The 26,717-nt window shown below is 46.6% G+C and overlaps 1 protein-coding gene across 3 annotated transcripts in view; it reads right to left on the bottom strand.

The window, feature by feature from the left end:
- Nucleotides 1–26,717, bottom strand: part of CRAMP1 (cramped chromatin regulator homolog 1) — a 55,881-nt gene that overhangs the window by 13,142 nt on the left and 16,022 nt on the right. For all 3 annotated transcript variants that reach the window (XM_071571115.1, XM_071571113.1, XM_071571114.1), the window contains exons 5-14: nt 24,060–24,143; nt 21,095–21,143; nt 15,399–15,484; nt 14,573–14,696; nt 12,500–12,581; nt 10,213–11,478; nt 7,040–7,205; nt 2,761–2,942; nt 1,432–1,506; nt 135–216 (exon numbers count right to left, since the gene is read on the bottom strand). In XM_071571115.1, coding sequence (XP_071427216.1) covers nt 135–216; nt 1,432–1,506; nt 2,761–2,942; nt 7,040–7,205; nt 10,213–11,478; nt 12,500–12,581; nt 14,573–14,696; nt 15,399–15,484; nt 21,095–21,143; nt 24,060–24,143 — 2,196 coding nt within the window. The remainder of the gene's footprint in view (nt 1–134; nt 217–1,431; nt 1,507–2,760; nt 2,943–7,039; nt 7,206–10,212; nt 11,479–12,499; nt 12,582–14,572; nt 14,697–15,398; nt 15,485–21,094; nt 21,144–24,059; nt 24,144–26,717) is intronic.

The raw sequence follows: 26,717 nt of genomic DNA, 5'->3' as shown, positions 1-26,717 counted from the left end.
AATCCCATCATTCTGTGGGCTGGTGACACTGTTGTTTCAACAGGGTATTTTCCTCTTTTTAGAAATTACTCCTTTATGCAGTTTTAAGGGACACTTTCCAGACCATAGAAGCACTAAAAAAGATGCAGACTCACCTGTAATGGATGAGTTGGATAAGATGGAAAAGGAACAGACATGCTGGGATGGATTTCCAGATGGCCTGGGGAGCAGTGTTCTCTACAGGAGAGAAACAATAAACCAGAACAGATTTAAACACAGGCAGAGGGTAACACTCATGTTAGAAAGCATGTCAGTTTATGAGACCTTCCAGAATAAGGAGAGTATTTCTGCAGCAGCACTATCCAGGAGTAGACACAGCAACAAGGTCTGTGGACTCTTGAAAAAGAAGCTACAGAAAGAAATGGTGTGTTTTCTCTGTAAAGTACTAAAAGAGAAAATTTCCACATGGAAAATTCTCAGAGAAATTCTGATTAGAACTACATTCCTCTCTTGATTATACTTGCAGTAATTTTCAGATCTCTCACAGAGTCACAGCAGTGATCTTAAGGATGGGGCCATAATCTCTGTGCAAAGTGATCTTCCCTTAAAATTGAACAAGTGTGGATTAGAGACACCTGCATGTACTTGGGAGCTCTTAAAACACAAGGAATTGCACACAGGGAATTGCACAGACCTGAAGATCTCAGAACCAAAAAATAGTCCAGAGGTTAATTTCTGAGTGCCCTACTTTCATGCAGAGGAGATGAGACAAAAGGATATACTGACACTTGGGAACTTTCTTTTCTCCACTAAGTGTCCATTATTCAGGTTTCAGATTTCTTGTTTGCTCCCCCCCTGCTCGTGGTGTCCCAGTGGCCTGTGCCTTTCCCTGGGTTATCAGAGCAGTGTGAAGGAGGGCAATGCCTGCCTGCTGCCCAAGCACCACGACAACGGGCCACCTTTTCCATACACCTCTTTGCAAGTCCTGTTTTCTCCCCAGAATCTTTGTTCTTCCAAAGTGTGTTATGCTTTATTTCATGGCAGAGGTTTGTACCCACTGCAGTGTAACAGCCACGAGTGAGCAGGAGCAGGAGAAGCATTGAAAGGGAGATGATGTAAGAGGCTGCCAGCTCAGGACAGCACAGGGACATGCTGACTATGCCTCAGGACCAGCAGGTCCCTGGAGCAGAACCTACTTCCAGAGCAGAGGCTTTTTTATTTTTCCAAACTACCTCAGGCAGTGCACTTGTGCTGGACTTGATATTCCTCACACAGGGAATGTGACATGGCTGGTTACACCAGAGACTGAAATGCCTGTTCCTCTGTATGTTCAGCTTCACTTCTCCAATGGACGTATGAGGGAAATTCAACTTTTTATTTGTTAGGTGCCAGTCACTCTGGCCTTGCTGATCCCTACTTAGGGAGCAAACAGGGATTTAACTTTGCTCTGACCTGTACAACCAGCGGCTTCCGCAAGTGCCTGTTCCGTAACTTCCTGGGCTTGGGCAGGAAGAAATCCGACTGCATCTGCACAAGCACAGCACATGCATTACAAATTACTTCAAGCATCCAGACACAGAATAAATTATATCTGCAATCCCTGATTGTCAACAAAGTTGAATCAAAAGTTAATTAAAATACTGTGGTTTGTGTCAGTCAGAACATTTTCCACCCAGAATGTATTTCTTCTTGTTTTATGGAGATGAAGCTTTCTCCCCCAAAAAGCTTTTCCACTACTTAACTACTGCAGCTTCCTATGAAGCTGTTACTGAGATTGTATTTGACACAGCCATGAGGTTGTGTTAAAATTAGCTGCACATCAGAAGGGGATCAGTTTTTTCTAAACCTGGAGCAACTTAATTAGAGAGTGAACCAGTTTCATCAAGCTGTGTGATGGCATTCAGACTCGGGTCTGAACAGACCATGTTATTTCAAAGCACAGTCAGTGTCCTAGTTCAGCAGGTGGGACCAGTTTATCCCTGTGTGGGTGTGACCAAAGCTGTGCATTCTAAACCCTCTGGGCCATTTCCCAGCAACTGTTCCCAATGGCCCATTGGCAGCAGCTGCCCAGGGCACAGCTGAGCCCTCAGGCTGGGAGCTGGCTGGGAAAGAAGCCTGGCAGAGGAGCTGGGAGAACTGCCCTGCAGGGACTCCTTGGCACCTCCACACCCACCTGAGGGCTCAGCTCTGCCCATGGACCAGCAACGATTCCAAAATCCCCCCTGACTGCCAGAGTCAGATCCCCCAGTATGGAACTCCCTGCCCTGGGGGAGGCACTGGGGGCTCCCACCTGGACCTGAGGGGAGAGAATCTGGGGGTTTGGGGACTTGAGGAACCACTTGGTGGATCTAGAGGAGGAGCAGAACCTGGACAGGAGGAGACCACTCTCGCCCAGACTGTGCCATCATCTGCACCAACAGGTTTTTCCCTTCCTGTTCCTTTGGACTCGGAGGAACCACGTGGGGCTCAGCACAGGGGCCACCAAACCCCACTGTGTTTGTGCCCCAGGGGGCTGGGTTACCCTTCTGGGTTTTGTGGCTTAAAACCATTTTCTCTTTGTGCTATTACATTTATTGCAATTTTTATTAAATTGTAACTCTGACTTATAATCTCTCTTGTGGTGGGTTTGTTTCTCCTGCCGGTTTACCTTTAAACCAGCACAGTTACACAGTCAAACTCTGAGCTAACACAATGTTAGACATGAGCACCATGAGGAGCACTGCACTCAGGACCCCTGGGAGCCCCCTGGGAGCTGCATTTCCCCCTCAGCCCCCCACTCACGCTGATGGTGTCCAGGTGCTGCCGGAAGGTGAGCTCTGCCTCCTTGCTGGGCAGGAACAGCTTCCCGTGGCGGCTGTTGGGGGGCAGCGTCGTGGGCACTGCAAAGAGCCCACTGTCGGCCTCGGGGCTCCCAGAGCTGGAAGCACCAGCCACCAACAGAGGTCTGGGGAGGTTTCTCAAACCTGGAAGATTTTAACAGTAATTTAAGTGAAATAAAGTGAAAACAAAAAGTAACTTTTTAGTAAGTGAAGGATCATAGAGAGACTTGGGGTTTCTGGCTCTGTCACCAGCTGTTTGTGATCCCATATCAGGAATCTCTCCACACTTCAGTTTTGCCACCTGCAAACTGACAGTATTGACCAGCATCACATGGATACCACTAACATTCACTTGCTTTGAAATCCTTGGAAGTAGAGGGTTAAATGGCATTTTGTACTAAAGTAACTAGAATTGAAGCCCTCAGTTTTCTGCCCCACATGGACTGTGATAACTGGTTTGTCTGTTCAGCTTGTAGGAATACTTGAGGGCCTGTCCCAGTAAACAAACTATATATGCACCATTCCTTATGTAGGGGAAGGTAACACAAACAGACCCACTTTAGTGTTAATGATTTACTTATACTCCCCACCCTCCTCTTCCCATAGTAATTCAAAGTGCAGACCCAATAAAATGATTGTGGTAACAGAGCAGGGATCATTTTGCCAAAATACCTTCCAAAAGATGGACTGCCTTCAAAATACATTTGGCACAATGAAATAATGGCAGCTGGTCTGAGTAAAACTTCTCTGTTTACATTTAAGTTTAAAAAGCATGGCAGGGTTTCCCTGTGCTGTGCCCACCCTGCAGGCAGCCAGCTCAGATAAAGCCAGCACTGTTGGTCTGTCCTTCTGAGGTACCCAAGACAGGCTCTTGTCTCTCTCTGAACACTGAGTTTCCTTACTCCAACAGTGTTCAGAAGTGTTTTGAAGATCAGCAAACTTTATTTACTGAACAAATAAACCTGCAGGTTTTATTATGCTTCTATTTAAAAGATGAAATGACCACCTCCACCCTGCTGCTCTAGATTCTTTTTCCAAAGGTTAGTCAAAATTTCAGTGTGCTGACGTAACTAAAAATCAATTAAATGCAGAGAAACACATAGATTTGTGCCTCCTGCCTGACCAAATTACTGCAGTCATTTCCTAGCACTGTGTGTGAGGATACAAAGCAGCTCAGTAATTACTGTATACTACAGGTTGCAATCCAGACCACAAAGAATCAGATCCAGAACACCCTTATCAGGGCTGATAAAAGGGACTCAGTTTGTCTACCAACACAGCCCAGCTTAGGGTGAGGATCTCAGATTCGGGTCTGACATGTTGGAATTCATTCCCCAAGGCCCAAGCTGAGTGCATTGCCCAGGGCAGAGCTGCTGAGGGGCTGAACTAGTTAACTGGGTATAACTGGGTATAACTGGATATAAGGCTGTACTGAACACACTTTACTGTTCCCCTGTTCCAGCCAAACCACTCAGCTGACACCAACGTGAGGATCTCTGGTACATACAAAAGCAAAAATACAAAGTCTGTGTTTCCCACCTTGCCCCAAAGATCACCTGTTTGCCAACAATATGTTTGTTAAAGCACAAAGCTACTTGTAATCCAGTGGTGTGAATCAAAGCCTAACACAGACAATTGTATTTGGGTTTGAAGCACAGAAGCTCTATGCCAACAGAACAGGTGTCTGTTTTCAGGGGATCAGATAAAAATACTGTTATTTTCTGCCCAGGAGCCTCCGTGGATGTTCCTTACCCTTCCTTAAAAAGCTTCAGAAAGGATTTTCAAGGCATTAGAGAAGTATGAAGTACAATCTCATAAAAATGAATGTTGCAAGCTGAGGAAGTTTGATTCTATTTCAAGTCTGACTGAAAACTATTTAAAAAGTCCTTTGAGCCTGTGGATCTCACTGAAATATAATTCATCTGTTTAATATATTAAATTACTGGGTTTTACTAGACATTTAAGTAAGTATGACCTTGTCTGTAAGTCACTGCAATGAAGCTTTAGACAAAGGTGAAATTGCTATAATGTTATTTTAAATGAAAACCACCCAGAGCACTAACTGTGCCTTACAGCACCAGTTAAAACCTGTTCCTAGTCCACTGCTTCTCACAGCAGGGGTGTGAAAAGGACAGCCTAAGAATCACAACTGGTCCCAGTAACCCCAACACCTCCACAGACTTTCCTAAAGTCATAAACATTTGGTGGAAAATGCAACTGGGCTGGAGCACAAAACTGAAATTCTTGGCTTGCATGGCTGGGGCTCACAGGTCACAGCAGCTGTACCTGCTATTGAAAGGAAAGGTAATTCATAATCATTCTATACCTTATAATCACAGAACCACAGGATGGTTTGTGTTGGAAGGGACTTCAAAGCTCATCTCATTCCATTCCCCTGCCATGGGCAGGGACACCTTCCACCAGCCCAGATCACTCCAAGCCCTGTCCAGCCTGGCCTTGGACACTTCCAGGGATGGGGCAGCCACAGCTTCTCTGGGCACCTGTGCCAGGGCCTGCCCACCCTCACAGGGGAGAATTTCTTCCTAATACCCAACCTAAACCAGTAACATCAGGATGGCAGAGAAAGTTTCAGTAATCATTTATCAACAAATTTTACCCCATGTATTTAGTTGCTTGCTCTGTGAGTCTGTACAATTCTGAGATCCCATACCCTGTGCCAATCAGCTTGTTGGGGCTGGGAAGGAGTTAATTTTCTTCAGCAGGGCAGTTTTGGATTTGTGCTGCACACAGAGCTGATAACCCAGGGATGTTGTGGTTGCTGCTGAGCAGGGATGGCACAGCCTCAAGGACTCTGCTGCTCCTCACCCCAGACAGCCAGTGAGGGGCTGGGAGGGGACACAGCTGGGACAGCTGGTCCCAACTAACCACAGGGATATCCCAGACCATGTGGGGACATGCTCAGTGTGCAGAGCTGGGGGAAGGAGAAGGAAGGGCTGGACATTCAGAGTGATGGTGTTTGCCCTCCCAAGTCACTGTTAGTGTGATGGACCCTGGCTGGCCTGGGGATGTCTGAGCACCTGCCTGCCCAGGGGAAGGGGGGAGTGAATTCCTTGTTTTGCTTTGCTTGTATGGCTTTGGCTTTCCCTATCCAATTGTCTTTATCTCAAGCCAGGAGTTTTCTCACTTCTTTTCTTCCAGTTCTCTCCCATCCCACTGAGGGGAGGCGAGTGAGTGGCCACAGGGGCAGAATTGCCAGCTGGGGTTAAACCACAACACAGCTCCCACAAACCACAAACACTCTGTACAGAGTGACTCAGGAGAGTTCTTCTGGATTGTGAACTGCTACTAATGTGTACTGTTATTTGAGATTTAAAGCAGCACTGAATTGAGGACAACTCTGCAGCACATCACCACACACCAATGTTCTCAGGCAGTGAAGTTCCTGAGAGGAAGAGCACTCCTCCTTCCACTGTTCCATCACTGGGAAGTTCTCATCGTGGTGTGAGGTAGTAATGGGCTGATATCTCATCCTAGTTCAGCAGGTAGGACCAGTTTATCACCGTGTGGGTGTGCCCAAAGTTGTGCATTCTAAACCCTCTGGGCCATTGCCCAGCAACTGTTCCCAATGGCCCATTGGCAGCAGCTGCCCAGGGCACAGCTGAGCCCTCAGGCTGGGAGCTGGCTGGGAAAGAAGCCTGGCAGAGGAGCTGGGAGAACTGCCCTGCAGGGAGTCCTTGGCACCTCCACACCCACCTGAGGACTCAGCTCTGCTCAGGGGCCAGCAACGATTCCAAAATCCCCCCTGACTGCCAGAGTCAGATCCCCCAGTGTGGAACTCCCTGCCCTGGGGGAGGCACTGGGGGCTCCCACCTGCACCTGAGGGGAGAGAATCTCATGGGTTTTGGGACTTGGGAAATGACTCGTTGGATCCAGAGGAGGAGAAGAATCTCAACAGGAGGAGGCCACCACTATTCACCAGGCTGCAATTGTCATCTGCACCAACAGGTTTGTCCCTTCCTTTTCCTTTGGACTCGGAGGAACCACGTGGGGCTCAGCACAGGGGCCACCAAACCCCACTGTGTTTGTGCCCCAGGGGGCTGGGTTACACTGCTGGAGTTTGTGGGTTAAACCCAATTTCTCTTTGTGCCATTGTGTTTACTGTAATATTGTTATTAAATTGTGACTCTGACTTATAATCTCTGTTGTGTTGGGATCGTTTCTCCCGCCGGTTTCCCTTTAAACTGGCACATCTCTTCAAGCAGAGTTTTGGGAACACTCACCTGCAGAGAAAGCCTTGCTGCTGCTGCTGCTGCGAAGGGCAGCCTGGCTGCGGGCACAGCCGGGGCTCCTGGCACCGAGGGCCAGCGCCTTGCCCGGCGGCGTCAGCGCCTGCTCCTCCTGCACAGGCTTGATGGGCGACGTGGCCACGGAGCTCAGCTCGGGCGTCTGCAAAGGCACAGGGAGTGAAACTCTGTCCTGCTACAACAATACATGGTGAGAGTCACTCTGTTTAGCAAGCCTGAAATGACAATCTGTGATACCTGGGATATCTGTGATACCTGTGTTGGGAATTAAAAACTGTTGACATTTTGGTCTGTGTTTTTGCCAATGCCACCTGTGAAAAGATTTATCCTTTTCCTGCCAAATTCTAGGGAACAAAAGCTGATAGAGTGAAGGCTTCATCCCTGAAGATAGAGTTTGCATAAACTAAAGTTACTTGAGTGTCTCCTATTGGTGGACAGCCTTTGGACGAGAGCTGAGGAGGGGAGAGCAAGGAGAAAGAAAGAGAGAAGAGCCTGAGACCTCTGTCAGGGGTGCTGGCCACACCTCCCTGGGCAGACATTTTTCTAGCAGGCTCAAAAAAAGGAGAGAGGGCTCATGCTCTTGATGTTGGTGGTTTTTACCCCAAAAAGACAGTGGGGACACTGCTGTCTGCCAATGCCTGGAGGATGCAGCCCCTGCCTTCGGGTGAGTGTCCTGAGTGTGTAGGACAACCTATGTGAGTAACTCTGGGGAGTGGGGTGCTTACACATTTGGGCTTAGTGCTTTAACCTCCTTCCCTCCCTCTCTCTCTCTCTCTCTCTCTCCCTTCTCTTTGGGTTCTCACTATTCTGTCACTCCAGTTAATAAAGATACTGTGTTTTCTGAACTCTCAACAGTGCTCAGCCTCACTTTTCCAGCTACTGGAGAACCCACCCTGTTACAAGTAGTCTAAACAATACTTCCTGGTGGGGTTGTGGGGCATCTGAAATTCCCTTCCTACCCATTTAGCAGTGGTAGATGTCACCAGCTCACTGTCATTAATTGTTTCAATTGGGTTAACACTCAACAAGCTTCACAGAGTGTGCTGAAACACCCCAGGAGAGAAAGAAAAAAAGAGGTGTTGGTTTTAATTCAGTGCAAAACTAATTTTGATAAACTCCATCCAGAGGGCTGCTCTGGTGGGAATTACATCTGGACAAAGCCACTTTTCCTTTATTTCTAATAAGTAGACTTTTTCCTCCCCCTTCCTCCTCTTTCACACTGTAACACAGCACAAACAAGAGGCACATGGCAAGATGCTTCATTAATCTTCCACGCCAATCCAGTTTTTTCATTAAGTTGTTTAAACTGTTTTCTAGAAAACACTCCCTTCTTAAGGAATCTGTGTATGACCACAGGCTTAAAATCACCCCCTCCACTCAAGTGCAATGCCATTTGCCACAGTTTGTTTTCTGCTGCTGATCTTCATTTAAGAAACAAACCACAGCACAGTTGGCTGCTTGGGCTGTTCCAGATTATCTGGAGAAAACAGCAGGGATGCACATAATCAATCCTTCCTCTCAACGTACCCTGTGGCAAAAATGTTATGGTGCTTGTCATTATTTGATTAAATGCAACTTTAAAAAAGTCTACAGTAGTTTCAGTGAGGCAGTAAATATCCTCCTGGCCTCTGGAATATCAGTGCCATGACACTCATGCTGTAAGGAGAGTGTCCTTTTGTAAGACACAGTGAGAATAAAGTGGTATTTGACAAATGAAAGGGTGTGTTCCTTCTTTTTGCTGGAAGGCAGGATATGGCACACACCATAGAGCTCCTTTATTTTTCAGTAGCACTGTGCAACTGTGAGTAAAGAAGTGACAGGGAAACACATGCAAATTGTAACTGCTGCTTTTTCTGCCCCCTCTTCTACTCCTCTTCCCCCAAAATCTCAGGGATTTCACTCTTTATAGCCTGTGATTGTTTCATCATGTCATACCCAGCTGTCACCTGTGTCACCAGAAGTAAAAGCAGATGCCAGAAGAGGAGACAGTGTCCCAGATCTGTGAGATGTCAGACCAAAAGCCTTTGCAGTTCAAACAAAGTCTGTATCTGGAGCTGCATCTGAACGAAGATGGGTTTAAATTTAAAAAATCCTTCTATGTGTATAAAATCAGGATCAAAAGGAACTTTGATGGGGGCTAAGTCTGCAGCAACAAAGAAAGATCAAAGAACTCCGTGTTTGGGAACAGGGATACATTTGCATCCTGGGCTGGAATAAGATCTTTAGCACCTCGTATCAACATCACAGGTATTTGAGCAGATCCACTGAACTTGGTGCCATTTTAAAAGGTGTTTTACTAAGTTTCAATGGGCTGCACTAGGTGGAAATGGCTGCCCAGGTAACACAGGGGCAGATATTCAATGTATGGCCAAACTTCTCGAAGGAAGATTTGGGAAGGGCTGTCCCCACGTGGGTGTGCCCTTCCAGCCTGCGCAGTGGATTTCAGGTGAGGCTCAGCATGCACAGAACTGGCCCCACCGTTTCAGTCCTGAGGTTCATCTGCCACGGCCGAGCGAGCTTGGACAGTGACAGGGAAGTCCTCAGGACTGGAACCTCCAGCCCCCGGCATTTCCCAGGAGGTCTCCCATCCAAGTACTAATCCGGGACTGACCCTGCTGAGCTTCCGAGATCTGACGGGATCGGATGGCAGGGAGGCATTTAACTGCCCAGATATTCAATACAGGTTACAAAAGCACCAAAAGGAAATTAAGTTCACTCTCCAAGGTCTGCAGTTTTCACATGGAATATTAATCTCATCCAGGCTCCATTTCCCACAATAGATTGGGACAGATGATCTTCCAAGGTCCCTTCCTACCTGGGTTCTGTGAACCTGCCAGAGGACAGAGGGCACCTGTCTCCCCTCACCTCATGACTGATATTTCCAGCAGTCACGTTAATGTTCATTGGAACACCACTGAGACTCACAGCAAACCACACTAAAAGGCAGTGTAAAAAGCATACTGAGGGACAGGCCACTCTGTAGCCAGCTGGGTTGTGTCATGGGGTTTTTTTTTCATTTTTTTAAACACAGCAATCTCCAAAGATGTAGGCAAGGCTAGCTATTGATTTACTGTGAACACACAAGTGGGCAATTATTGCCCAAATCAAACCGCAGTTTAGTAACTGGAGCATGAACAAGAGGTACTTACTGGTTTAGGATTGACTTCAGTAGAGATGAGTCTCAGAAGGCAATTCAGGAGTCTCTGCTTGTGGAAGGTGGCACATGCAGGGACAGCACTGGACTCGGCTGTTTGCTCTCTGGCTTCCTGTGTTTCTGGCTCCAGCACAGCCAACCAGTCATACTCCAGCTGCAGCTTGTTCGGTTTTCCCATCATGAGGTAGACTTCAGCCAGTGTGAGGCTCTCAGAGGTTCGCAAGCTCCATCCTTCCTCTCTGACCTGTTGGGAGAGCCGGCTTGGGTCATCCTTGAGAGGCTTTGTACTGGATTGTCCCTGAGGTGGAGGTGGAAATGAGGAGCCCAGCTTCTCTTGGGAGTCCTCCACTGCTGCATCCGTGAGATCCTTGGTACAAGCATCCAGCTGCTGGCCCTGGCTGTGGCTAGCCTGAGCTTCACCCCTGGATGGGCCACTGCCAGGGGAAGCCACACCACCCCTCAGCAGCTGGGAACAGGAGTCAGAGCTCTCCACACTCCTCCCGTTTGGAAAAGCCACTGGAGAAGCATTTCCAGCTGCTGGAGCAGAGTCTTTCCCATGCAGTTTCTCTGTGCAAGAACATCTCTCTGGGACGATTAGGTCCTGGCAGGATTTCATGTACCGTGGGAATGGATCGAGCAGAGAGAGCTCCTCCACATCAGGAATCTTGCTGCAAGCACACACTGTGCCACAGGAGGGTGGCACAGCTGCCTGGTCACTAGCCAGGACCTCCCTGCCCTCCATGCAGAAGGCCACTGAGCTCAGCTTTTCCTGGTGCCCTCCTGGATCCTGGAGTGCAGAAGGTGGTTTCTGGAGGGAATTAGTGATGCCAAGATTTGAGGCTGTTCCTTCCCCCTGGCCAGACTCTGGGGCACCATCTTCAGTGCTTGCAGAAACCTCAGCTGTGGGCTGTGAGGTTCTGCTGGGCTCTGTAGTGCTCTCTGCCCTCCCCACACCCTTCCCCTCTGTGGCCCGTGGGTATTTCAGCTGTCCCCTTGCTGTCCCCTGCCCACTCTGGATGCCAAGGATTTGGGCAGGGGGAAGTAAATGAGAGTCCTTTGTGTTCTGTTTGCATTTGCCCGTTTCCTGCCAGTGCACAGTGCAGAAAGCCTTGGAGTGCACCACCCTGGCTACCCCTGGCAGTGGAGTGAGAGTACAATTCTCTCCTGGAAAGAGATGGAGCATCACTTTCTCCTCTGAGAAGCTGCCTCTTGTTTCTGAGTCTCTGGAGTCTTGGAGCTGCTGTTCTTCTAGTGTTTTACGCTACAAGAGACGTGTCAAAGAACGTAACAACCACCTGGCCCTTCCAAACAAGCACCTGGGAGCCTATTCTGCTGGTTTGATCAAAGACAGGTTCTCTGTTCAGCACAGACATTTAGTCACTGTCATCTGAAATTAAGTCCTTTGTGGTGATAAAGGTTACAGCAAACACCTGCTACAAGCACAAATTGCATCTCCATTCCAGACAAAATTACTTATCTTTGCTTCACACACCACTGTAATTGTAAAAAAAACCAAGTCCCAACCAGAGTATGCCAACAAAACCAAGCAAAAGCTCCACTGTCAGTGCACAGCAAAGCAGCCTCCCCTCTGTGTGCAGCAAACTCCACCTCACACTTTGGGACATCCTTCCAGGTTTCAGGTGCTGTGCTGCTGCTTTCCCAGGCTCACAAACTGAACAGAAAAGCCTGAATGAAAGGCCCAAGAACAGCATGAAGCAAAACAGTCAGGAGGAGAATAGAACAGTAGTTAATTCACAAATCCTTCTGCTCCCTGGCTCAGAGTTCAGTCACAGGGACACCCCCAGTGCTGTCTGGCTCAGACAGTGCACAGACACACTGCAGGCAGCAGCAGCCTCGACAAGAAGCTTAAGCCTTCACTGGTGAAACTGCACAAAGTGCAAAGATCTGTCCTTAATGTCTTTGCTGAAATTGGAAACAGAATTGTCAGTTCTTACCCAGGCTCTGTGGGGGTCACCCATCATAATGAACTAGACTAAGATCATTGTTGGAGGAAGTGAAATAAAGGCAGGAGCTTCATTTATTCCTAACAAGCTTTCATGGGATCATAGCAGAGAAGAGCTGTGGCCAAACTGGAATGTGACAGGATCTCCCAGGACAGCTTCCATTAGTAATGCTGAGACTGATCTCTGCCTTTACTGAGCAGGGACTGGTAAATTTATGAGCTGGGTTCACTTTTCTGATACGAAACTGAACTGAAAATAGAAGGGGAATTGCTCCCAGGACACAGAGCACATGGAGCAGATGGAGCAGGAAAAGGATACAACCCGTACTTCATGGAGGGCCCACTTCTGCTTGAGGAACTCAATGAGGCTGGAGACCTTCCTGTGCAACTCCACAATCATCCTGTATGTGACAGAAAGAGCAAGGGAACAGAGAACAAATGTCAGCAGAAGTTCAAGTCATACTCTCGATGCCAGAAAGGGCATTAAGGAATAAACTGGAATTCTGTAGCACCAGCACACAGACACACCTACCAATCCAAGCTCTAAGAAAAAACCCCAACAAAAACATGTTATCCCAGAACTTTAAAATCTAGATACCTCACAACTGTGACAACTCACACAGTCTAAAAGCCTGTTAGATAAACCTGACTGCCATGATTCAAGAAACTAGTTTTTTCCAGATGGAAGAAGACAGGAAAAGATGGCAGGATTTAGCTGAACTGCAAAGGTGCAGGCAAGGCACAAAGCAGAAAGTACAGAAAGAAAAAAGGGGCATAAAACACTCTCAAACATTTACTTCTTGAAAGCATTTTGCAAAATAGAAGTAATAAAGAATGGAGAATGGAGATTTTTAAAATGATCTTTGCTCACTACACTGAAGTGTATTTGAAAGAACACTCAACACCACAGGCCCCATTTTTGCTGCCCTGAGTTCTGGACTCAGTATCAGTACCAAGATGAACAGTCACTGATGACACTGAACAGCAACATCAAAGTCATTTTGCAAGGGAGAAAATGCAAACACCTGCCATGCTGTTCATATCCCTGGATGCAGGTGCAATACTCAGAGCCTTGGTGCAGGCACCTCTCACCACCGTGCAGCTTCCCTCCCCTCTGCCTGTGGCACATTAAAACTTGGCTGTAATAATGCCAAGGTCATGGGTTCAATCCCCTGTGTGGGCCACTGACTGAAGAGTTGGACTCGATGATCCTTGTGGGTCCCTTCCAGCTCAGAATAGTCTGTAAGACGATTATGGTGGAACCAGTGCTACTGTCTCCATTTTATGTGCACTCTGCTCTCACAGTAAGTGGCAAAGAGGCAAAAAGTATATTCATCTCCAGAACACCTTCATTACTCAAACTAAAAGATATAAAGAACAATGGTAATATAATTTTCCACCGTGATAGATCATGTTTACAAATCATGCACTGTGGTTGGACAGAGGCTTCACAGTAAGTACATTCAGGCCAACTGCATTATCCATGATTCCAATGGGATGAAGTTCAACAAGGCCAAGTGCAGGCCCTGCCCTTTGGCCACCCCAACCCCTGCAGTGCTCCAGGCTGGGCACAGAGTGGCTGGAGAGCAGCCAGGCAGAGGGACCTGGAGGGACTGAGGGACAGGAAGCTCAACAGGAGCCAACAGTGTGCCCAGGTGGCCAAGAAGGCCAATGGGATCCTGGCCTGGATCCAAACTAGCATGGCCAGCAGGCCCAGGGCAGTGACCCTTCCCCTGGACTCTGCCTTGGGGAGGCCACACCTTGAGTGTTGTGTTCAGTTCTGGGCCCCTCAGTTCAGGAAAGATCTTGAGGGGCTGGAGCGGGGCCAGAGAAGAGCAACGAGGCTGGAGAAGGGACTGGAGCACAAGTGCTGTGGGGAGAGGCTGAGGGAGCTGGGGCTGTTCAGCCTGGAGAAGAGGAGGCTCAGAGGTGACCTCAGCACTGTCTGGAACTGCCTGAAGGGAAGTTCTGGCCAGCTGGGGGTTGGTCTCTTCTCCCAGGCACTCAGCAATAGGACAAGGGGGCACAATGGGCTCAAGCTCTGCCAGGGGAAATTGAAGGTGGAGATCAGAAAGAAATTCTTTGCAGAGAGAGTGCTCAGGCATTGGAATGGGCTGCCCAGAGAGGGGGTGGATTCCCCATCCCTGGAGGTTTTTCAACTGAGATTGGCTGTGGCACTGAGTGCCATGATCTGGTAAAGGGACTGGAGTTAGACCAAGGGTTGGACTTGATGATCTCGGAGGTCTTTTCCAACCCAATCCATTCTATCATTCTATGATTCTAAGACGAACTGCCCAGCAGGCAAAGAGAACCATGAAGAAAGAGGAAGGGGCTTGGATGGTGCTTATCCATTTCCCTGTTCCACTCTGAGCCCCCCCACCAGCTCTGTTACCTGAGCCGGGGGTTCTGGGCCAGGCTCTGCACTCGAGCCCACGCGTGGTTGTTCCGAGGCTGCAGCTCCACAGGGACCTTCAGCGGGAGTCGGACGGGCTTCTGGTCCTCCTCATCACTCACACCTGGAGGGACACGAAGCACAAAGGCTCAAAGCAAGGACAACTCAGCTACAGCACTGTATGCTCATCATAAACAACATCAGGCACCAGCATCACCTACAGACAGCTCAGCTTCACCACTGGCTTCTGCTTCCCTAATTCCCTTCTGTTCCAAGTGTCTATGCTGATCCTTGGACACTGCAATGGTACTGGAGATACCAGTTATGCAAGCAGTGTCAACAATCAGGTGGCTGGAAACTTTGAACAAGTGCAGTATTTCAGACCTTTGAACAGCCTGACTCTGCTTAGTTGGGAAAAAGGAAGAGGAAAACCCAAAATGAAATCACACACAGCTGAATCGGAGAAGGGAAAAAGAGACTGAAAATGCTCAGTGCTAAACACCACACTGGTGCCAATTCCCTGGCACAAGGGACATATAGTGGCACATACAGTGAAAGCAGAGTGGGTAAAGCAGAAGTGAGCTGATCTGGTGTGGGTATTTCCTTTTCAGCACAGCTAGTGAGGAAACTGGGTGGGTGCTGAAGTTCCTGGGGTTATACAAGCAAACAGGCCAAGACAGACAATAATGACAAATCTGTGCCCAGCACAAATGTGCAATAGCCCAAATTTCCCTGCCAGTGATGGACACATCAGAACAACCCCACTCATTCTCTATTCTTCCAACCATCTGCTAAACCACCACATGTTCCAGCAGCTCTTACTCACCATCTGGATCACAGAGCTTCTTCAAAGCCCTGCACATGGGGGCTTTGATGCGCAGGTTCCTGCCTTTGTAACGAACAGTCGTGGCCCTGGACACACAGAGAGAAAAGAGCTTAGAGGCACAGCAGCTTCTGAGCACAGACACACCAAGGACACAGCCATGGCTACAGAAATGGACACAGGAATGCAGGGGGCTGCACTGCAGGTGGAAAAACATTCAGTCTTTTCCATCACTTTACTGTGGAAGTGCTAATCTTGTTACCTTCCTCTTCCAGACTCATGAAACACTGGGCTGTGCACTCAGAGTGGACCAGGATTATGTTACTTTGGTGGAAAGGTATCCACACAGACACTTGCTTCATACAGACAAGTGGGTTTGCTTTAGTCTCCACTCCTGACTCTAAATTACAGGAAGAAAAAGTCTGAAGTTTTAGCAGATTCTTCCATTTGGAAACATGACCATCTCATCTGGTACAGTCCTGAGGTCTGAGAGCTTGTGCAGGAACCTGAGCACAGTAACTTTTACAGTATGATTTCACTGGCTTAGCTGCAGTATCACATTAGCAGTTTCAAAGATCCCTAAAAGCCAGAGGACAGTTTTGTTTTCACACTGTGGAACTACTTCATTTCTTCACCCTGTTTTCCTTTTAGGGACTTAAAAGGCAGGAATTGAGCCCAACCAAGGAACCAGTGGCAGCATTACCACCCAAACCTTAAAACATTAAGCATCAGCTAGCACAGAAGCAGCAGGATCCAACACAAGTCCTTGTGGTAAAATGAAAGAAATTATGGAGAATATTCCTATTGCTGTGAGAAAGACATCAGAAGAGCACTTGTCCATAGTGCTAAGTGGGCAATGTGCAAAAGGACAGCACAAGTGAAGCCAGACCTGAGAAGAGGGAGCTGATGGGGTGAAAAAATTAAAAGTTTCCCTTGCTGAGCTGTGAACTTCTACAGATTTGGAATATCCCAGGGCTGGAAGAGCAGATTTCCCTCCAATTTAACCCTAACCTGAATTCTTGGAAACAGGAATTGTTTCAAGATAGCTGGTCCCACTAAGCCCAACAGGCAAATCTCTGCCAGTGTAAAGACTCTTAGAGAAGGGCACAGAAATCCCTGTGGGTATTTTATCAATGACATAAGGTAAGGATGGAAGGTAAAACCTTCTCTGGGCATTTCAATGGGCACTTCAGCCTTAACACAGGAGGCTCCATATCCTCTTGTACAGATCCTCATATTAAAGTGTAGATATGATTTTAACAGCAACTCATTTTTAGAGAATAAACATCCTGAAAACAAGCTGAGTCAATCATCACTCTCTTATTTTTTATTTTTTAATGTGCAAATAAACCAAGTTTCTATAGAAGTGAGGACAAATCAGTATGAACCCAAACTCACTGATGCCAACAGTGCTTGCAATAAAGCAATGTATAAACACAGGAAACTCAACTACAAATTCTGCTGTGCTCGAATTCAGCTGGTCAGTGTTAGGACAACTTCTCTCTTAGGTCTGGAACTTTAGCTGGAGAATCCCCACTTTTTTCCACTGGCCCAGACCTTGGTCTGAGCCAGCAACCAGCAGCAGCTGCCCAGGACAGAAGTGCCTGGTACAGATCCCGAAGGATTCGGCAGCACCTGGAGAGTTTGCAGCAAAAGGCTGGAGAAGGGACTGGAGCACAAGTGCTGTGGGGAGAGGCTGAGGGAGCTGGGGGTGTTCAGCCTGGAGAAGAGGAGGCTCAGAGGTGACCTCAGCACTGTCTGGAACTGCCTGAAGGGAAGTTCTGGCCAGGTGGGGGTTGGTCTCTTCTCCCAGGCACTCAGCAATAGGACAAGGGGGCACGATGGGCTCAAGCTCTGCCAGGGGAAATTGAAGTTGGAGATCAGAAAGAAATTCTTTGCAGAGAGAGTGCTCAGGCATTGGAATGGGCTGCCCAGAGAGGGGGTGGATTCCCCATCCCTGGAGGTTTTTCAACTGAACTTGGCCATGGCACTGAGTGCCATGATCTGGTAAAGGGCCTGGAGTTGGACCAAGGGTTGGACTTGATGATCTCAGAGGTCTTTTCCAACCCAATCCATTCCGATTCCATGATCATCTCCTCCAAAAACAGCCACTGCAAAGACAGCTGAGGACTACAAGTCTTCAAAACTTTTACTGTAGCTCCCAGAAATCCCTCTCCCTTTTACACAGTTTTACACTGAAGTGACACATCCTCAGGATTCACACCAAATACCTCCTGCCTTTAACCAGAGGGATTCACTGGAACTACATTTACTTTCCTGCCACTAATGCAGTCATCACAGCAAGGAATTTTACAAAGCTCACACTGAGATGAGAAGATGCACAAATGCACCCAATGGCCAGAAAAGCAAAGCCTGGGAATGTGCCTGGACAGTTGTATAGAAAACAAAGCTGCTGCATCAACATGCCCAAGTGATTGTTTGTCCTGTTCCTGCAAGGAGTCAATCCCAGCAACCTGAATGGCTGGGATGATTTCCTTTGTGAAGCCCATGCCTGATGTTCCCTCCTGTTCAGGTGGAAAACAGTTTCACAATGGCCTCATACAAACCCCACTGCAGCCAGTGAAAATCACCCAAAAATTCCATGCACCTTGGAACAGGTTTCTACATTGCAAATTTACACTGCTTTAATAGAGCAAATTCTTTTTATCTGAGTCCCCTCCTTGATTTTAGCCAATGCAACTCCTTACTTCCAAATGTGCCCCTGAAGCTGTGAGGGAATATTCAGAAGCAGCAAATATTATTGTTCTTATTATTATTGTTATTATCATTACCACCTTGACAACATAAGGGTACAAGTGAGAGGGGGTTTGTGGAAAGATTTTTTTTTTTTTAGATTAAGTGACATGACTACATAAAACAACACAAGCTTTGTGGAAATTGCTCCACCACAGGAGTGGAAGGTGACTGAAAGAAGGGCTTGGCTGCTCAGAAGGCCCACATGAAACAGGTGAGCTAATTCATCAAGAAAAAGGAGTCAAAAGAAAAGTGCTGCTGTTAATTTTTCATATTTTCTATTTCTCCTCAAGAGCCCACCTAGCTGGTCATGAAGCATTTATTGTTGAGTCAGGATTCCTGGCATTGCTGCTGCTCACTTTGCCTGCCACCTGCCCAGGTGCACCTTGGGCTGCAGGAACCAACCATCTGTCACCACCACAGAGCAGCTCAGAAATGATGCCCATCAGCATCACAAACTTCTGGCTCCACCTGTACTTGTGCTTAAAGGGCAGAGAGATGAGAAAAAAACAAGCCACCCAAACAAAATCTAGGATAAAAGCTACAAAAGAAGTGTGAAAAATATCAATGTATTGTGGAAAAGGTATTATAAAAGTCACACTGGAAGAAAGCAAAGAGCTGCAAACCTGCTGGCAGCCCCAAAGAGGAGCAGGAAATGAGCCCTGAGGGTGAGCGGCACACCTCAGGAGTCAGCAAGCAAAGCACACTGTGCAGGCAATGAAGAAACACAGAGCACTCAGAAATGGGACCAAACAGCATGGAAAGTTCCCATGGAAGTTTTCACCCTGGCACTACAGCACTCTTGTACAAATACAGTCATCAATCCTCTTATTGTCATTGCTCCCTCACGTTTTAAAAGGAATACCCCAGTTCTCCAGATTCAGGTGTTCTGCTTGGAGAGACAGGAACAACTCCCCTGATTCCCTTTGCTGTTGGAGAGACAGGAACAACTCCCCTGATTCCCTTTGCTGTTGGAGAGACAGGAACAACTCCCCTGATTCCCTTTGCTGTTGGAGAGACAGGAACAACTCCACTGATTCCCTTTGCTGTTGGAGAGACAGGAACAACTCCCCTGATTCTCTTTGCTGTTGGAGAGACAGGAACAACTCCACTGATTCCCTTTGCTGTTGGAGAGACAGGAACAACTCCCCTAATTCCCTTTACTGCTAAGTATGATGGGCTTCAAGCAATGTAGGCAGAGTCTAAAGAATAACTCACTATCAAACTAATATCAAAGTGGATATATTTAGGGACTGTAGCTTCCTAATTACAATCCATGACTGGGAGACTGGAAAAAGAGTTTCTGCAAGTTTAAGGAAAAAGCACAGTGAAGAAGGAGACAGCCCTCAACAGAACTAATCTTAGCTTCAAAATACCTGTTTTCTTCTCTTCTCTGGATCCTGAATGTTTCCAAGTGCAGAAAAGGGTAAATCTTAAATCAGTTGCTCTACTGACAGTGCATTCAGAACCACCAGTCTGACCTGACATCAAGAGCATACCCTGACTACTTAAAAAGATTGGGTTTATATATTATTTTTTCAGGATGAACTGCTATTTTATGATCAGGATTTTCAGGGAGTCAGAGATGCCTCCTCAGCCAAAGGGCTTTCCCAAGGAAATGGAAGGCAGTGAAGAATCACTCCCATCCCACACAAAGCACATTCAGAACCTGAACCAGACAGAGTAAACAATGCCTATTAAGGGTTTCTGTCTTTCTTAACTTGTGCTATGAAGAGCCTCTCAGGCTGGGAGGCAAAACCCACTGCCAGACAGGGAGCAGGGCTGGGCTTCACTGCTGCACTTCCAGGGCTTCTTCATTTAGGTGTTTATTGTGGTTTGCTTGGGTTTTTATTTGAACTTACCAGAAATCCTACATATTTACAAAGAGATCAAGAAAAATTTCTATTTGTTTATATGTAGATTTTTAATTAAGTGTTGCCAAACTAACTTCACTCCTGGAAATGAAACAGAACAAAAAAGCTTTGGTTTAAGTTTATCTGCACCAGTTTCTGAGCAGTTCTGATACACTGCCATAAATCTTTGTTTCTTGTTATGTATCCTAATCATAGAATTGAGTGACATAGTACAAGTGTAGTAAAATTAAAATGCTGTAATAAAAACCTAAGCACAAAGGACTGGACAGAGTGATCCTGTCTTTAAGCAAGACCTGAGTGTCCTGAACTCCTCAGAGCAGTGACAGAAGCTGAGAGTAATTCTTATCCTCCCCTTGCATTTATGAATACCCAAACTTTAACCTGTAAGAACCCCAATTTATTCAGCTACACCTGTCCCACTGGCTGTGGTCTGGCCTCATTTGCTTGTTAGTGACATTCTGAAGGCAAGGACAGAGATGTGTGACAGCAAATGGCCTGAACTGCAACAGCCCAACAGTGACATGTCACACAGACGGTGCCAGTACCTGCCACAGACAGACTGGAGTTTTCAGGCACTGCTTGGACTCTGATGTGGGTTATAAGCTCAATCAGGAAGCTCTTAAGTATGTTTTTCTTATGAGGGTCATTTGTTTTCCACACTCCATTCACTGCTGCATGGATGTGGCATTTGGGGATGTGCTCAGTGTTGGCCTCGGCAGGGCTGAGGGAACGGTTTGACCTGATGACCTCAGAGGTCTATTCCAACCTAAATAATTCTGTGACTCTCTATTCCCTGCAGTGAATCCAAACAGTTTATAGTGCCATAACTCCTGTAAAGAATTCTCATTTAGTGATTTTATTAAGCTCCATCCATCATTTCTTACCAATAACAATTAATGGCTGCATGGAAAAGGGGAGAAAAACCCTAATACAAAACAAGCCAAGAATGGAAAACATCAAACTGTAGCTCTGCCAAATTAAGAAACACCCCCAGACTCTGAGTGACCAATACTACAGTCAAGGTGCTAAACAACCCAGTTTTATGAGTTTTAGGAGCAAGTTCTTACTTACCCAGCTTGGATGAGCTCATTGAGTTTGGCTGCATTCTTGTCATCCATACCTTTAGAGGAAATGGGATAACACAGTGATTGGGATGTGCAGAGATAAAGCCATAACCTTTTCTGTGTCCTGTTGGGCTGTCAAAGCTGTTACATTTTACTCTCACAGAAGACTGACATGTGTAAACGTGCTGTAACACACCCTGCCTGACAAGCTTGTACCTTCATAATGTGGAAGCTTTACATGATCCTGGCCATGGAAATTACACTTTACATGTGGATTAAATGACCCCAGTTCAGGTACCACAGCTGGCTTTGAATGCTGGGCTTTAATCTGACACTGCAGCATTGAAACAAAAAGCTTCATCTTCCTGCTCAATCTCTGTTGCTAAGGCAGCAAGGCAGAAGGAAACAGCATCATAGCAGTGAACACAGGACAAAACTAAATAAAAATAAGAAAATATACATATAACCCTCACTTTTCACTATGCATTATACAGCAAGTTTTTAAATGGACATTTTGGTAATCTGATTTATATGATAGCAAGGCCCAGATCTATTTCCTGAACAATTAACCTCCCCCTGGCAATGCTGAAAGTATTTCCTCATGTGCTTTCATGTCTCAATAGCTCTCAGTAAGTCATCTCCATTTCTGGGACTCTGTGAATACATGAGGGGAAAAAAAAGGAGGAAAGGAAAAAAACCAAATCAAAAAAAGAAACTGCTTTCCCCAGCTGCAAAACAGACCTCTCAAACTGGGTGTAGAGCCTTGCAGCTCGAGTCCATTTGGTCTTGGAGATGAGAATTATCCAATTGCCAGTGGGGAAAGCACATAAGTCCCAAAGTTCTAAACAGACAGAAGCACAGAGGCTGCAGGCACTGCCAGGGTGACTGGGTGAAACCTTACCCCAAGCCACAGCAAGAAGGGGCTGTTGCTGCTTGTAAAACAAGATGTGGGCACAGGAAGAAACACTAACACTGATTTCTGGTGACAATGCAGTGTGCTTTGCCTCTGCACCTGCTTTGTCATCAAACAGTCCAGAATCACCTCTCCAAGCTGAATTAACACACTGCAGATCTTTGAACAAACAGAAGAAAGTCAGAATGACCATTCACACCAGTCTTGTCCATGACCTGCTGTGGTAACAATTCCAGGTGAGGGACAGCAAAAAAACCCTGCCAAAACCCACAGTCCTGTTAGGAATTGCACATATCCACTCATGGATTCTTTCTTGTCCTTGTCTCTTTGCAACTAGTACAACTTCAAAAAGAAGTGAAAAGTATTTTGGTTATTTTCCCTGTCTCACAAATCAAACAAAGGTGCAGAAGATGTACTGTGATGTAGCACTAACTGCACAAAAGGCTTGGGGACAAAGGAAAAATCCATGGACAAGAAGGTGCATGTGCATGGAGTGGCACACCCAGGGTGTGTTCCTCTGCCCACTGCCCAGGCCAGCCATGGCAGAGCTCTCTCTGCTCTGGAATCACAGAAGGAATCACAGACTATTCTGAGTTGGAAGGGACCCACAAGGATCACTGAGTCCAGCTTTAAGTTAATGGCCCACACAGGGGATTGAACCCACGACCTTGCAGACCATGGACCTCAGTCCTGGGCTGGTCCCACAGTGTGGGCAGCAGGAAAGGGGGGGATCCTGCCCCTCTGCCCCCTCAGGTGAGACCCCACCTGCAGAGCTGCCTCCAGCCCTGGGGTCCAGCACAGAAGTACTTAAAGGGCACTGATAAGAGAGACAGGGACAGATGTTTTATCAGGGCCTGGACTGGTAGGACAAGGGGTGATGGTTTTAAACCAAAAGAGAGGATATTTAAATTACATGTAATGAAAAATTTTTTTATTAAGAGGGTGGGCAGGCCCTGGCACAGGTTGAGCAGAGAAGCTGTGACTGCTCCATCCCTGAAAGTGTCCAAGGCAAGGCTGGACAGGCCTTGGAGCATCCTGGGCTGGTGGAAGGTGTCCCTGCCTATGGCAGGGGGTTGGAAGAAGATCGTCTTTAAGGTCCCTTCCAACCCAAACTGTTCTGTGGTTCCATGAATGTGGATCTGAAACTGAGTTCAGGTATCTTGATAATGTATCTAATCCATTGCCAGCACATGGCAGAGCATGGCACGGACTGGCACGGGACTGGCACACACTCCTCCATCTCCTCCCAGGCAGTCTCCCAGGCACTCAGCAACAGGACAAGGGGGCACGATGGGCTCAAGCCCTGCCAGGGGAAATTGAAGCTGGAGATCAGAAAAAACTTCTTTGCAGAGAGAGTGCTCAGGCATTGGAATGGGCTGCCCAGAGAGGGGGTGGATTCCCCATCCCTGGAGGTTTTTCAGCTGAGTTTGGCCGTGGCACTGAGTGCCATGATCTGGTAAAGGGACTGGAGTTGGACCAAGGGTTGGACTTGATGATCTCAGAGGTCTTTTCCAACCCAATAGATTCTATGACTGATCTACACTCATCCTTGTGGGCAAACCTGACTTTGGGATAGACAAGACCAGAACCCATCTTGGTTAGTCAGTAAAGTCTTAAGATCTGTAAAGCTTTTCATCTTCAGGGTTCCATGATGAAAGATTTAGAGAACAACTCAGAGAAAAGCACCATCCCAGATTTTGACTGCACAGGCACAAGTAATTGTGGGGGCAAATTATAACATTTACACATTTAATTGCTCGGTTTTCAATAATAATAAAATAGATGATCTAATCTTGTGCATGTTTATCTGCCTCCCATGGGCAATCCATGCAATGCAATGTGCAGGCAGCAAAAGCTGAAGAAACCTCTCAAAGGGACTCAGAAGGTCTCTAAAATTAAAATTACATACAATGAAGAAATGACACCACAGAATACAGCAAGAGAATAAAATGAACACAAATTCTCAAGAACTCAAAAGTGGAACTGGACACTCCCAACTTCAAGGGTAGACACTTCTGATTCCACCACGCAGAAACAATCTGAAGTCATTCATACTCACATCCCCCAATCTTCTTCCTCAGTTCCCCATAGCAGATTAAGCCATACAGCTCCAGGGAAGATTTTTTTAGCCCTTGGGAAAACACTGAAAAGCAGAAAAGGTGTCAGTGAGATGCAGGTTGCAGATCCTCACACACAGCTAAGCTGAAATGCTCATTTGCACACTGGAAAGGAAACATCTCTATTTTCAGTGATGAGACAAATGTCCCATCAAAGGCAAGACCAAGTTCTCATTCAAGAAACACTGTAATGGGACTGGTTCCCCAATTTAGATTACAGGAGGGAAAAAGCAGCTTCCACAACAAATATGCAACAGTTCAATATGCAAAATAAAGTTAATTTACAATAAATCTCACTCCAGTATCACTTCACTGCTTACAAATTCCAGGGAAATGTCCAGATGCCTCAAGAAAATGCACATAGAACTCTTTAATATTAAAATATAGAAGTAGGTCTGGATTTTCCAGAATATTTTCTGTGCACTCAGGTGCACCTTAACCCAGTCAATGCAAATTCTAGTTCTAAATTTTTACATGAAGAATTGCAGACATTTTATTCAAGTTTACATGGGATTTTTTTGTCCTTTCTCATCAATACATATGATATGGACATTATTGCTAAGAGATCTAAGTATCTATAACAGCAAGGCCAGTCCTGTGGTTTACAAATCAGGTGAAAATACATATCCTTTTCTGCTCATCAAGACTTCAGTTCTCTTTGACCTGCAGACTCATTTAAGTTCAGAATCCAGGCACACACATTTCTACCAACACTAAAACTCATCCAACTACTGCACTAACTCTTAAATTCCTTCAGACAATGAGATTCCAGACTACAAAGATACAGACACAGAACTTTATGCTACCCAAAAAACAGATTAACTTCTTCTGTGACATCTTTTAATTTTAAAAATTCTTCCATACTGTGTTTGCTGCAACATTTTTTAAAAATAAAATACTAATGGCTTGTTTCATCCTGAAGTGCTGCCTTGTTTTGAAAAAAGCAACTCACAAATACACCTTATTCCAGGTGGTTTAAATATGCAAGTCCTCCTGTGGGTAACCCAAGCTCAGGAACAGACAAGTTCATAAAGAGACTGTATCCTACACTACCTTTACATCCTTCAGCTCCTTTCCAGCCATATCCATTTCTCATTAATGACTTATCTGGCCACAAACTGTGCAGATGAATTTACTATCCAAACTTTTGCTGATCAGTTTAAGAGCGGTTCAAAAACCAATCTGTGGCTGTTCAACCACCACAAACTCCCATGATTTCTGCAACTTAGAATATACCATCAGAAGGACAGGAAAACTCCAGAGACTTTCACTTAATCAACAAGCGTGGCCAGCAGGCCCAGGGCAGTGACCCTTCCCCTGGACTCTGCCTTGGGGAGGCCACACCTTGAGTGTTGTGTTCAGTTCTGGGCCCCTCAGTTGAGGAAAGAGATTGAGGGGCTGGAGCGAGTCCAGAGAAGAGCAACGAGGCTGGAGAAGGGACTGGAGCACAAGTGCTGTGGGGAGAGGCTGAGGGAGCTGGGGGTGTTTAGCCTGGAGAAGAGGAGGCTCAGAGGTGACCTCAGCACTGTCTGGAACTGCCTGAAGGGAAGTTCTGGCCAGGTGGGGGTTGGTCTCTTCTCCCAGGCACTCAGCAATAGGACAAGGGGGCATGATGGGCTCAAGCTCTGCCAGGGGAAACTGAAGTTGGAGAGCAGAAAGAAATTCTTTGCAGAGAGAGTGCTCAGGGATTGGAATGGGCTGCCCAGAGAGGGAGTGGATTCCCCATCCCTGGAGGTTTTTGAACTGAGCTTGGCCGTGGCACTGAGTGCCATGATCTGGTAAAGGGACTGGAGTTGGCCCAAGGGTTGGACTTGATGATCTGGGAGGTCTTTTCCAACCCAATCAATTCTATTCTATGATTCTGTAACAAGCTAATGGGAGAACTGACATTCTTGACACCTTGAAGTCGAAAGAACTGATCTTAGTGAAATGTTGTCACCCTGAATAATTTCTTTAACCCGTTACTTGGATTGGGGCACTCACAGAATAACCTGGACCCTCACTGCCCATTACTAAGTAGTGTGGATTTGACAAAAATCCATTCTCAACAACTTTATGTTACTATTATTTTTATAAAACAACATCAGCAGTTTATCTGACTTCCCAGCTTCCTCTTCATGAAACAAGCTGCAGAAGGAGGGAAAAGAATGGGAAGGGGAATATGAGACTGGGAATCCTAAATTACTGACCCAGTGATGTAATTTCAGGCTTATTTGAAGTGGGAGCAAATATGTCACCATTTACACTTTTATGGGACTGTTTATTTATTTCTATCCTCCTGCATGAACTGCACAGTGGTGCTGGGTGGTGCAGAGGTGCAGTTTGCCTGACTAACAGTTAGGCAGCTCTTCTCAAAGGTGTGCTCCTGAGAGCACAAAAACATTTCCTTCAACATGGGTTCTGCACAGCATTAACAGCAAGACCTGCATTCACTGTGATGTGGTGAATTCCTGTGACAGCAGCAATACAAACACCAGTTTTTCAGAAAACATGAACCTTGGCAGGGCTATGCTAACAAAAATAAGATGTGAGACATTGTGAGTCCCCATCCCTGGGAGTGTCCAAGGCCAGGCTGGAAGGGGCATGGAGCACCTGGGATA

This window comes from Pithys albifrons, chromosome 16 (assembly GCF_047495875.1).
Source record: "Pithys albifrons albifrons isolate INPA30051 chromosome 16, PitAlb_v1, whole genome shotgun sequence".
Lineage (NCBI taxonomy): Eukaryota > Metazoa > Chordata > Aves > Passeriformes > Thamnophilidae > Pithys > Pithys albifrons.
The sequence above is the reverse complement of the archived record's forward strand: the minus strand, read 5'-3'. Positions and strand labels throughout refer to the sequence as shown.